Source organism: Bidens hawaiensis, unplaced genomic scaffold, assembly GCF_021521415.1.
Source record: "Bidens hawaiensis isolate Kalapana, Puna unplaced genomic scaffold, B.hawaiensis_p1.1 tig00001721_1, whole genome shotgun sequence".
NCBI lineage: Eukaryota > Viridiplantae > Streptophyta > Magnoliopsida > Asterales > Asteraceae > Bidens > Bidens hawaiensis.
This window is the reverse complement of record NW_027491098.1, coordinates 677,971-692,453: the sequence shown is the minus strand read 5'-3', so window position 1 is coordinate 692,453 and position 14,483 is coordinate 677,971. Positions and strand designations below refer to the sequence as shown.

The following is a 14,483-nucleotide window of genomic DNA, read 5'->3' as shown; positions in this document are numbered from 1 at the left end:
TTCAAGAGTTAGTAATGTTAGATGAACAAGTTAGAATGAAAGACTATAGTTAGTTTGACTTGAGAAGTTAAAACCTTCAAGAATACATAAATAAACAACCTTGAATCTATGGAGAAATGAGAGAGTTTTTGGAGAAGATGAACAACCAAAATGGTGTACGGAGCCTTGCTTTTATAATGGTAAGAGTATGGTTCATACAAATAGGGTAAAGATACATGTGATGGTTGAAATGGTCAAACAAGTATTTGGTAAATGACAATAATAGTCCCCAAAGTTTGGTTTAAGTCATTTTTAAGAAATTTTAAGGATCAAAAAGAATGTTTTCAAGACCCAACAAGTGTAAAACAATATTGTAACATAAAATCAATCATTTTGATTATATCATAAGCTTTGGTTTACAAAATGGGTCGGTTTACATGTTAAACGAATACAAACGAGACCCGAAATTGACGAATGTCACAGTATTCCCTACTTTAGGAAATTTCGTCCCGAAATTAAGATGAAGATGACGATGCAAACAAAAGTGGATACTTCTCCTTCATTGTTTCTTCTCATTCCCAAGTGAATTCCGCGCCATGCCGTGATTCCCATCGAACTTTGACTAACCGAATACGACTACGCTTGGTTTTCTTATCGCTGCGATCCATGATCTCAACGGGTCGTTCAACCATAAGCATAGACTCATCAACATGAACTTTGTCGAGAGGTATATGGAGATTACCCTCGGCTAGGCACTTTTTAAGATTTGAAACATGAAATGTCGGATGAATACCGGCAAGTTCTTGCGGTAGTTCGAGTCGATACGCTACTTTCCCAACACATTCAAAAATTTTAAAAGGACCAACGAAACGAGGAGCTAGTTTACCCTTCTTTCCAAAACGGACTACCCCCTTCCAAGGAGATACTTTTAGAAGGACAAGATCGTCAACATTAAATTCGATCGGTTTTCGCCGTTTGTCGGCGTAACTCTTTTGACGATTTCTAGCGGCTAGGAGATTTTTACGGATTTGATTAATGACATCGGTGGCTTCTTGGACCATTTCGGGTCCCGTGATTTAAGCTTCACCGATTTCGTTCCAACAAATCAGGAAACGACATTTACGACCGTAAAGAGCTTGAAAAGAGTCACATCAATGCTAGAGTGGTAGCTATTGTTGTAGGAGAATTCGATGAACGGGAGATGAGAATCCCAATTCCCACCGAAATGAAGAACACACGCTCGTAGCATATCCTCGAGTGTTTGGATTGTACGTTCGGATTGACCGTCCGTTTGAGGATGTTAAGCGGTGCTAAGATCGAGACGTGTTCCCAAAGCTTCTTGAAGAGAACGCCAAAAATGAGAAGTAAAACGGGCATCGCGATCGGAGATGATAGACAATGGCAAACCGTGTCGGCACACGATTTCCCGAACATAGATTTGAATAAGCTGCTCGACAGAATACTTCTCGCGGATCGGAATGAAATGAGCTGATTTGGTTAATCGATCGATGATCACCCAAATGCTATCGTTGCCTTTTTGGGTTATGGGTAATTTGGTGATAAAGTCCATAGCAATGTCTTCCCATTTCTAAACGGGAATCGGTGGTTGATCGAGTAGACCAAAAGGTCTTTGATGTTTGGCTTTGACTTTCGAGCAAATAAGACATTTAGATACAAACAATGCTACGTCCTTTTTCATACCCGGCCACCAAATGGTAGCACGAAGATCGAAGTACATCTTATCCGCACCGGGATGAACGGAATAATGCAAATTATGAGCTTCGTCGAGAATACAAGTATGAATGTCATCGGGTTCGAGAACCCATAAACGATTGAGAAAGTACAAAAGACCATCGGGTTTGGTTTCGAGTTGAAGTTCAGCTCCACATGACATTTCGTCGTACATGTTACCTTCTTCAACGGAGGTACGTTGAGCTTGAAAGATAAGAATTTGAAGATCGGTTTGAACAATTACGCTTAGAAGCAGAACGGATTTAACATTAACCTTTTGACTTAGTGCGTCGGCGACCGCATTCACTTTACCGGGATGGTAGAGAATTTCTCAATCGTAATCACTAAGTAATTCGGCCCATCGTCGTTGTCTCATGTTGAGATCTTTTTGGTCAAAAATATATTGAAGGCTTTTATGATCGGTAAAGACCACACATTTTGTACCATAAAGGTAATGTCTCCAGATTTTGAGAGCGAAAACGACGGTACCATGTTCGAGATCATGAGTCGTATAGTTCTTCTCGTTAACTTTAAGTTGTCTTGATGCGTATGCGATGACTTGACCTCGTTGCATGAGAACACAACCAAGGCCTTGATGGGAGGCATCGCAAAATACAACAAAATCGTCGTTTCCATCGGGAAGGGTTAGAACGGGAGCATTGCAAAGCATGTCCTTGAGAGTACAAAAGGCTTCCTCTTGTTTCGAACCCCAATCGAAGGGTTGTCCCTTATGGGTGAGAGAGGTAAGAGGCAAAGAGATTTTAGAAAAATTCTGAATGAAACGCCGATAATATCCGGCCAAACCAAGGAAGGATCGAATTTCCGTGGGAGTTGTTGGAGTTTTCCAATCCTTAACGGCCTCAATTTTAGCGGGATCAACATGAATACCTTTGTCATTTACGATATGTTCCAAAAATTGAAATTCTTCGAGCCAAAATTCACATTTGGAGAATTTGGCATAGAGTTGTTCGTTTCTAAGGAGTTCGAGAATGGAACGCAAATGATGTTCATGTTCGGCTTTGGATTTTGAGAAGATAAGGATGTCATCAATAAAGACAATAACGAATTTATCAAGGAAGGGTTTGCAAACGCGGTTCATGAGGTCCATAAATACCGCGGGTGCATTTGTTAACCCGAAGGGCATAACCAAAAATTCGAAATGTCCATATCGAGTACGGAAAGCGGTTTTCCGAATGTCTTCTTCTCGAACACGCAATTGATGATAACCCGATCGAAGTTCAATTTTGGAGAAACAAGTTGTGCCTTGAAGTTGGTCGAATAAGTCGTCGATACGTGGCAATGGATAACGATTTTTAATAGTAAGCTTGTTAAGTTCATGATAATCAATGCACATACGAAACGAACCATCCTTCTTTTTCACGAAGAGAACGGGAGCACCCCATGGAGAAGAGCTTGGACGAATGAAGCCTTTATCGGAAAGTTCTTCGAGTTGGTATGATAATTCTTGCATTTCCGACGGGGCTAAACGGTAAGGAGCCTTGGCCACGAGCATCGCGCCGGGCACAAGATTGATTTGGAATTCAATCGGACGAACGGGAGGAAGACCGGTGACATCATCGGGAAAGACATCAAGGAAATCACGAACAATAGGAATATCTTGGATTTTCCTTTCCTTTTTGTCCTTTGTCACCGAGAGAGCTAAAAACGGAACGTACTTTTGGCGTACGTACTTTTGCGATTGAGCACACGACATGAGATTTAGCCTTCGAGACATTGTGTTTCCTAAGACCTTAAGAACCTTGCCGTTGACGAGCGGGATGCGAATGAATTTATCAAAACAAACGACTTTGGCACGGTACAAAGATAACCAATCCATGCCTACTATGACATCGAAGCTACCCATTTGCATCGGGATAAGATCGATTGAGAATTTATGCTTAGAAAGAATAAGAGAACAATCGCGGACGACAGAATCGATGGTAATAGAATTGCCATTGGCGACTTCAACAGAGAACGGTTGGGAAAGTTTAGTTCGAGGCATCGCAAGTTTCGACTCAAATTTTAAAGAAATAAAACTTCTATCGGCACCGGTATCAAATAAAATAGAAGCCAAATGATAGTTCACCCAAAACATACCGTTCACAACATCGTTTGCCACTTGAGCTTGATTTGCATTCATCATAAAAGCTCGTCATTGATTACCATGGTTGACTTGAGGTGCTTGTTGTGGAGGTGGAGGTGGTGCTTGGATTGCTTGGATGGGTTGGATGAGTGTTCGGTTTTGTCGGTCCAAACTATGTTATGAGATCCAAACTATGTTATGAGATCAAGTTGGATCCAACAATTCCAAGTACTTAAGAAAGTATTTAAAATCATTTTTTAAACTATTTTTAGAGAAATATACAAGTCTTGATAGCTAAAAACACACTTGTGTGTCTTAAGCGAGTAAAATTGGATTGGTTCGGTTTCCATCTCACAATAAGTTCCTTGATGGTCTCCACATGCCCAAATATCACAGATCTTGTATAATAATTTATACATGAGAAATATTTAAGTTCTACAACTAAAAAGGTCAACAACAAGTCTTTTTAATTAAAGTTCGGTTTGGTTCGGTTTCCATCTCACAATGAGTTCATAGATGGATTCCACATACCCAAGACTTGTAAATGTGACTAACAAACTAAAATTAGCAGAAGTTAGGCATACATGATATGTATAATAAGTCATGTGTGTGTGTATATATATATCAAGAACACGAAGTCCTCCATGAAGCCTTGCCTTATGACATTCGAAACTTAACCAACCGGAGTCGGTGAAGTAAAAAATAAAGGAAACAAGGGGTGTGTATTATATATATGTTGTACCACCATATTCAAGAGTTAGTAATGTGTAAGGCCCCGAACCCGGTAGCCTTACTTTAGCGTCGGATTTACTCATAAACACAGTTCTTACAAATCAGAGTTCATTAAAACTTTCGCGGAATATAAAAAACTTTCATGAAACGTTACAACAATCCAAAACTTGCCTTAATTAAACATTCTTGTCTTTCAAAATAAACGTCAATTATATTAAAACATCTTGAGTATTCAAATGCCAGTCTCCTATTCGCCCACCATGTGCCCGTTCAAGCTAGTTGTCTCATTCTACTCACCTGCGTGCATACTAAAAGTCAGCTACGCTAAGTGAGTTCTAGTTAATCGGACGCCATACAATACATACACATACATACATATCCGAATATACATATCCATACCTAACTAGTTACATTTCTGTTCTACATACATACTTACTACCATACATAGATATCTACAATCACTAACCTCAGTCTACCGAGAGTACGTTCATAGTCCGCCGTCTATACCTGTACTCAAGGTCGTGAACACGTAAAAGGTCCGCAGTCCTTACCTATGTTCACCATTTATGGTACGTGCAAGGTCCGCAGTCCTTCCCTATACCATCCTACATCCACAACACGTACAAGGTCCACAGTCCTTCCCTATGTTGCAACCTAAACCATAGCACGTACGAGGTCCGCAGTCCTCCCCTATGCTACCACAATACAAATACAGCACGTATAAGGTCCACAGTCCTTTCCTATGCTGATGCCTATCTATAATACGTATAAGGTCCGCAGTCCTTAACTACGTTGTCGTCTATTATCTGTAACACGTATAAGGCCCACCGTCCCTATCTACGTTTACATCTATCATCTAATTTACGTATAAGGCCCGCAGTCCTTAACTACGTTGTCGTCTATTATCTGTAACACGTATAAGGCCCACCGTCCCTATCTACGTTTACATCTATCATCTTCATTACGTATAAGGCCCGCAGTCCTTAACTACGCCATCACCAGCCGAGTCTATGTCCGACAAAAGCTAGAGGGATTTGCCATCCTAACTTACTATGTCGAACGTAAAACTCACATACCATTCGTGTACCTGTATACACATACTTCACATATACAATAATTACATTATAGCATAAGAACACTCTAGGCGTTCTTTACATCATTCATTTAACAACCATACCTCTTGTCGATACGTGCAATATCCGAAGATCGTTCACGCCCCGACAAGTATTCATTTGTAATGTTCATACATCTTCGATATATAATATTCGTACCTTTATTTTTGACCTGACAGTACGCGCAATATCCGAAGATCGTTCGCGTACCGACAAGCAATCATTCATATCCATCACATATATCACATATGGCATACACTTATCACTTAGGATAAATGTATTAACAACACATCGAGTATGCACACAGCCCCGAAAACATAACACATAAATGGGGCTAGAAACTCACCTGAATCCTGTAACGCTCTCCGTTAATCGTTATTCCCTTCTTGAGATGTGCACGGCTAACTGTATAATATTTACATGTATCAATTAACTACTACTACTCATGTTGTATTTCTATCTTTATACAACCCACAACGAACGGGGGTCCGGGGGCAGCGCCCCTGGCAGCGGGGTCTAGGGGCGGCAGCCCCTAGCAGGGTCCAAGGGGCAGAGCCCCTGGCTGGGGTCGAGCTGCCAGGTCAGCTTTGAAAAATTTTATTTACATTAACCATCTTAACACATTTTCCATTAGGTTTTTAATTTATTTTCTAATCGAACTTGACTTTAGGCGAAGTTAAACCTTAGGCGAACTTAGCTTTAGGCGAAGTTAAACCTTAGGCGAACTTAGCTTTAGGCGAAGTTACCAGCTAGGCGAACTTGGCCGTAGGCGAAGTTAAGCTTTGAAGGCGAAGTTAAGCTTTGCAGGCGAAGTTATCAGTTTGCAGGCGAAGTTGCCCAGTTCGCAGGCGAAGTTGCCCAGTTCAGCTACGGGTTTGGTTTTTATCAAGCATTTTGGCGATTTTAATACCCTTGTTATGGTTCGACATCACCCACTAACGTTCCCTAACCATTTCGTTCGTATATATATCCCGTATATACTATAAAGCTTGGATCTTTAAGCTTAAGGACATTCAATAAAACATAAACTTTAAAGGTCAAGAACTTACCTTTTGTGCTCGTTTGGATCTCGTTTAACTTGTTTAATCACAACTAATCGTTTACTCTCTCTCGGATCTTGCTCGTTTCTCTCCCTCGGCCGCCGGCCGTATATGGCGGTGTGTGGTGTGTGTGTGTTTTGGAGTGTGTAGAGATTATGATGGAAATGAAATGAAGGTTTAGGGTTTTAGGTTGGTTTAAGGGATATTTATATCCCTTAAAGCTCATGGACCTAAAGCCCATTCTCATTTAACCCATCTCAATTAATCTAAATCCATGATCCGTTCTTTACTCGATATTAATTAATTAATAACGCGGAAATCACTAAACGTAACTTTCTTTATTCAACATTATAAATTTTAGGATGTTACATAATGTTTGAAGAACAATTAGAATGAAAGACTATAGTTAGTTTGACTTGAGAAGTCAAAACCTTCAAGAATACATAAATAAACAACCTTGAATCTATGGAGAAATGAGAGAGTTTTTGGAGAAGATGAACAACCAAAATGGTGTATGGAGCCTTGCTTTTATAATGGTTAGAGTATGGTTCATACAAATAGAGTAAAGATGCATGTGATGGTTGAAATGGTCAAACAAGTTTCTGGTAAATGACAATAATAGTTCCCAAAGTTTGGTTTAAGTCATTTTTAAGAAGTTTTAAGGATCAAAAAGGATGCTTTCAAGACCCAACAAGTGTAAAACAATATTGTAACATAAAATCAATCATTTTGATTATATCATAAGCTTTGGTTTACAAAATGGGTCGGTTTACATGATAAACGAATACAAACGAGACCCGAAATTGACGAATTTCACATGTAGCCCCTTGGAGCCTAGCCAAGTAAACACCCCCCCCCCCCTTCCTGTCCTGAGTTCATTCCACACCTCTATAAATCCTATTACTCTTATCTTCTCATTTCTTGTTTGGTATTTAAAGTAATTTTTTATTACTGAAATAGCTTGAAGTCACTAAACATCTTTTAAATATGGGTTAAGGACGTAGTGTAGTAAAAATTATTATTAAAAAGAATTTTGAACCTAGTTATTCTCATGTGACATCAGGCGATCTTAAACCCGCAAGGGAGAATAAATTTGTAGTTTTGTTGACGTCACAATATGAATGGGTTGGTAGGATGATCAATGCTTAAGACAAACACTCTTGTTGCGGACATGGTTGCATTTGTTTTTCTTTTTTCTTTATGAGTGTTTGGAACCATCCCTAGTACCCGCGTGAGCTATTCTGAGACGAGATGTCAACTGTCCATACGGATTTTAATAATCCAGGTCTGACTTATCCAAAAACATCATTAAAGAAGATACCAACCATCATGGAATAACCCCCCTTGAGCCAAGGTTCAAACTTGAAACCTTAATTCCAAGTTTTAACCAGAAGGCTATTGGACCAGTGGACATGTTTGTGCTAATATCAATAAGTTGAAAACATATGTTTTACATTTTATTTTTTTTTTGGCTGTGATTTTGAATTTTGCAACTTCAAAGTTTATAGATGTGTTTATGATGGCATGTAATGTATGTACTTCTAAATTCTAGAGTACGCTTAAGTGATGGATCGATAATACTATTGAAATTATTCAATTAAGGCCGATATAATCTATAATTAATCAAAATAAGTTCACTAAATTGCTACCAGTTTTTACTAAACAACGTATGATGTCTAATGATTTTATTTAGTATGATGGTACTTATTCGTTTTGACTTGGTATGATTTGACCCCAATTTAACCATCTTACAATGTAACTTCTAAGTGTCGTGATCCCGGGTTAATGGCTGGACCGGCACAGTCAAGAAAAGCTGGCACGGATCTAAACAAGACTTGAATATTCATTAGTTGACATAAACAGAGTTACCAACATGTTAACCTATTTATTTACTTATCCGCTCATCCTTAGGGTGCAGGGGATATGTTCCTTGCCATTCCATGCTTGGTATCTATACGATGGCACTATCATTGGTAAGGCTGAGGAGGTTGCTAGAGCGTTGGGCATTATTCGCTCAGAGGGGGCGTCTCTAGGGCTTAGGCTTAATATTCGAAAAACGGAGATTTTTTGGCCGTCATGTGATGATTTGAAGAAAGTGTCGGGTTTATTCCCTAACAAGATTAGCAGGCCTGTGACGGGAGTTAAACTCCTGGAGGGAGCGGTTAGTCGCGATGCAGGGTTTATTCGGTCTTTGGCAACTAAAAGAGCTTTGAGGGTGGTTGAACTTATGAAACGCCTGCCGGACCTGAGGGACCCCCAAAGTGAGCTCCTTTTGTTGCGCTCGTGCATGAGGTTGCTAAGTTAGTGCTTGGGCTCCGGATGTCTCCGCATATGCCTTTGTGGCTTCCAGGTCCCAGTCGTGGAAACGCTGGTGTTATGGGGGTAGATCCTAACTACTCTTTTACACTTGGTAATATTGGAAAAACTCTCCCGGACCTTGATATAGGCGGTTTTACTGATAAGGAGACCGCCCCCAAGAAACCTCAACAAACCTTGGCGAGTGCTCTTTATGGTAAACACGTACATGATTTGGATGAGCGATTCGATATAACCCCGAGACAAAAGGTAGTTTTAGCTTGTCTCAAGGGGGCTCATGCCCAGGATTTTTTGACTGTTGTGCCCATTGAAGGTCTTGGGCAACGGATGTCGGCAGTTGAATACAAAGCCATCCTTAAATACCGACTTATGATTCCTCTTTTCCCTCCAGATGAATCATGCCCCATTTGTAAAAAAGCTTGTTGGGATAGATTGGTGAGCATGCCCTCCACTGTAAGGAATTGCCGGGATTCAAGTATCGTCATGATTGGGTTAGAGATGTCTTATGGGATGTGCTTAGACGTGCCGGGATCTCAGCCAACAAAGAGGCACCTGTTAACTTTTTGACTGTTCCGCGAGAGGGTAGATCTACACTGCGTCCTGCGGATGTTCTTGTGTTTGGCTGGGCAGGGGGTAAACATGTGTGTGTTGACCTCACTGGGGTGCCCCCGTTGGTGGGGCTGAGAGACAGTGACTTCGTACCGGGACAGGCGGTTTTGAGAGCGGAATCTAGGAAGGTTGCTAAGCATGAGATAGCGTGTTTGGAGAATCAGCACGTGTTCATTCCATTTGGCTTTGACACTTTTGGATCCCTAGCTCCCGAGGCGGTTCGCTTCTTGGAGCGGGTACAGAAGGTGGTCCACAGTGACTCGCAGAGCCCGAGGAACCAAGGATTTATATTTAGTAGAATAAGCTTTGCGATTCAAAAGGGGATAGCGGCGCAACTTGTTGCTCGCTTACCCATTATCCAGATGTAGCTTGGTTTGTGTTATATATATAAAAAATTTCCTATTATAATTAAAAAAATATATTCAAGATTGTAAATTTCAAATTAAAATGACGAAGGTGTATATTACTGTTTTTATGTTAAGTTTTGATGTACGTTTCTTTTAACTTTTAAACTTTTTCATGAAATACCTAACCATGACATAAAACACAACTTGTAAAATTTTTTAAAAATAAAGTAGTAAATCTTTGAAACAACCAAACCAGAATGAAATATTCTAATAGACTCTTTTCGTAAAGGACCACAATTCAAGTTTGACTCGACCTGTCTATCATCTAAGCTTGACCCAATAAGTTATCAAAGCCCACAATTGTTCAACAAGTTTGACTGGGCTAATAAAGCTCAAAAATCTTTTAAAAAATCAGAGCGTTGCCGGAGATCGAACCCGGGTCACCCGCATGACAGGTGGGAATACTTACCACTATACTACAACGTCTTGTTGGATGCCAAGTTGTTAGCCATATTTCTCTTAAACAGATTAATTGACGAAAAAATAAAAAAAGGAGCAGATGTCATGTTGAACCTCACTTTTGAAGGTTGGAACCAATGAAGAGTGGTTGTAAAGGAAGGTTCGATATTCACATCACATACCAAACACAGACTTCGAAACCCGACACTATAATATTAATATATATATATATGGTGATGCTATGTATCTAAATATCAGAACCATTTACTAGGTTGAGAAAGACAAGCATGTGTTTACATTAGAAAGAGCTTTATCTAAAGTTTTTTTCCTTCTTTTAATGATCATGTTTTGTAAAAATCAAATGAGGTTTAGGTAACGAGTGAGGACAGGTAAATTTGAATCAAAATAGGATCAAATGAAAGTTTCTTAATTTTATAAATAAGTATTATGTTAGTATAAAAGTAAAAACGCTTTAAAAACAGTGAATAAGGGGGTTGTCACTCCCCTTAGGCGCTATTCTTGTAGCTAGTGCTACTGCCCTATCCTCATTTGACTGACCAATGGTCATGATTGGTCCACGAATAAAACAAAATAAATGATTTTCTAATGATTATAATCTTAGTTGGTCAAAGCCTGTGAAGTACGATGAAAGTTTAGTCATGGTAATTCAATAAGAAATAAATCAATTGAGCAAACTTTATGAAAAAGAAAAAGCAAGAATAATCACTTAACTAGACATTCTTATTAACATACTTTGAATGTGTATGCCACTATGCCCATTGGAAAATGGTTATATTCAACAATATCTTAAAAATTCTTCAATTCTTCCTCCAACGGAAAAACATGTAACGCAATAGGCCATGTGGGCTACGAATTGTGCCTCACATTATTATTATTGAACGATAAGTTGTTTAGGTCACAACAACTTTTAGATATATTTATCTTATGTAGAGAGAAGAATATACGAACACTAACATGCTCGTTAAGAATGTGACGAGTAAGTATAAGTTCAGGTCAATATAAGTACCTCTAAATAAGCGTGCGTGTTCAGATAATATTTGTTAAACATGATTTGGCATATATTTTCGGTCCCATTGATAAATAAAGTCAAAAGTCAAATAAGATACCTTTGTTGCAACGACTGATGTAATCTTGACCCAGTCATCATCCGAACCTTCTAACACATCTTCCTCATCAAACACAAATCAACACCACACACAGTTAACTTCACTTCACATTCAACACCCAGCTGGGATCTTCATTCATCAAACCATGGGTTCCATATGCAGCACAGACTCCATCAACCACCACTCTACATCATCTTCTTCAAACACTCCATCAATCTCTACACTCCACCTCACTTCAGATCTAACATCTTACCAACACGCATGCCGTTCAGATCCAGACATCCAGTCCCTAGACTCCTCTCTTCAATACCGTACAACTCGCGTCATCAACTCACTCGCCGCCGGTGTCGAAGTCCGGTCACTCTCTCTAGACTCCCTCCGTGAACTCACCGGCGGCCTCTTGGACATGAACCAAGAAGTAGTCAACATATTAATTGAATCCAAAGAAGACATTTGGAACAACGATGAGTTGTTCTCTTTAGTTAAGGATTTCTTCGATCTTAGTATTTTAACTCTTGATTTCTGTAATTCGCTTGAAGATTGTTTAAAAAACGCTCGTCACAGCTTATCTTTTTTAAATATTGCCATTACCCAGTTCGACGGAGGTACTGATTTTGTGGAAATCATTAACCATTTTACGAAATTCGAATCGTTAGACGCGCCGTTCACCGAGCAGTTTTTCGAACTGTTTCACTCGGTTTACAAACAGCAGGTTTCGATGTTGAAGAAGTTGCAAATTCAGAAGGTGAAGGTGGATAAGAAGTTGAAGTCGGTCAAGGCGTGGAAGCGGTTGAGTAATGTGATATTTGTTGTTACGTTTAGTACGGTTTTGATTTGCTCGGTTGTGGCTGCGGCGGTGGCGGCTCCTGCGATTGTGACGGCGTTGGCGGCTGCGGCTGCGGTGCCGCTTCCGCCGATGGGGAAGTGGGTGAACTCGTTGTGGAAGAAGTACGAGGCGGAGTTGAGGGGGCAGAGGGAGATGATTAATTCGATGCGGATTGGGAATCGGATTGTGATTAAGGATTTGGATAGTATTAAGGTGTTGGTGGATAAGTTGGGGGTGGAGATGGAGGGTTTGGTTGCGAACGCGCAGTTTGCGATTAAGGAGGAGGATGAGGATGCAGTGGCGATGGCGGTGGAGGAGATGAAGAAGAGTGTGGGTGATTTCGAGAAAACGATTGATGAGTTGAGTGATCACTCGTATAAATGTTGTAGGGATGTAAAACGAGCGAGAATGGTGATTGTGCAGAAGATCTCAAAGCACCCCAGTGGCTCGGTTTAGTAGTTTAGTAAGTTAATATGCTGCAAAATTTTCATACTTTGCTGGAAAAATCTGTGTATTCGACAAACAAATGTTCGACTTCTAGTATATTAAGACATAGCTTTATAACATAATATGATGATCTTCCATTGGCAAATTTGCCAATCAAAACATATGAAAACAGTTATAGGTTGGTTGATAATAATGTCTTCTGATGCATCTAAGGTGTTTGATAAAATGTCTATCCTAAGTTGTTTTGTGATGCATCTAAGGGGTTTGATAAATTGACAAATCCTAATTTATTTTGTAAGGCTTCTAAGGTGTTCGATAGAATGTGATGTATTAAGGTATTTGATAAAATGTGATGTATTTACGGTGTTTGATAAAATCCAAACAATAAAAGTACATCAATACCAAAATTCTCAATGTCATTTTTTTTGGTAGCCCATGATAGTGTATACGTTCTTCACATTTTGATCGTTTGGCTAATGGCATTCGAGGCTGCCTTTTAGGTCCAAACTCTTGACAATATTAAGTAGTATGTGTAAGGGTTTGCTCTTGAGAGTTGAGACCAGATGGCGCAAGAAGGCAATGAGCGAACGAGAAATTTTGAAAGTTTAACCTCAAAGCTAAATTTAACCGCTCATCAACAAATGATCTTAAAGTATTCTTGTGTGTTCTTGAGTTTTAGTGGTTTTAAGTTTTTGGATGAAATGTTTTTGCATAAAACTTTTAGTAAATGAATCGCATAGAATGGAAATAAACAGTTTTAGTGCAAATTTTTGTATGAATTAAGATAAGGTAAGTGCATGTTTTATAAAACGTGTGAAGACGGTTTGAAATGTATATTGTGCAGCAATAAATTGTACGATAGGATTGCTATAATTATTAAAAGAAATACAGTATCCGTGCTTAAATATTAGCATTCGAAAGTATATTAATGTGACTGAGGCATCTGAAGTCCTATTTATGGATGTGCTAAAAAGTTCTCAATGCAAAAAATACTGCGAGCCTTGGCTTTCACCTTGAGCCACTGACGAAGCTTGGACAAAATGTTGAGATGGCCAAACTTGATACGTATAAAAAATATTAATAAACAAGATGGCTGGGCTCAAAATTTTTGGACAAAAACGCATAAATTTACACTAGTTAGCAAAAAAATAAGAGTAGCTCCAGGCCACAATACAAGCTTCGCCCTTGCTTTGAGCAGCCAAAAAACTCAGGATAAACCAACTAGGGATGTTCATTGTCCGATTTTCGCTGTTTTTAGATAAAACCATGACCAAACCGTTAGGAACCCTTTTTTTTATGTTTGTAATCCAAAACCAAACCGTTGAACTTTTAAACCGAACCAAACCGTTAGTAACAGTTTGATTTTACAATTTGAGCTCGTTGGCCTTTGATACAAGATGTCTAAAATAAGTTATACACTTACACATAAGAGATTTCAAAAGGAAGATAGATGATTTCAACATTAATAACATATAACAAAAAGAGTGAAATGTCATTTTCGTCATTGTGGTTTGGCAAATAATACGAATTTAGTTCAAAAAGTTTATTTTTTGACATATAGACCATCCACGTTTCTCAATTCTTGCCAATTACATCTAAATCACTAACCCCGTTAAATTTAATCGTTAAGTCAGATGTATACTTGTATTTTCACTCTTTCTTTATTATAATACTT

General features: G+C 39.1%; 1 protein-coding gene across 1 annotated transcript; it reads left to right on the top strand.

The window, feature by feature from the left end:
* Positions 1–11,680: 11,680 nt before the first annotated feature.
* LOC143595795 (UPF0496 protein At4g34320-like) lies at positions 11,681–13,029 on the top strand. Its single transcript, XM_077074727.1, has one exon. The coding sequence runs from the start codon at positions 11,681–11,683 to the stop codon at positions 12,815–12,817; it is 1,137 nt and encodes a 378-aa protein (XP_076930842.1). The 3' UTR covers positions 12,818–13,029.
* Positions 13,030–14,483: the final 1,454 nt, after the last annotated feature.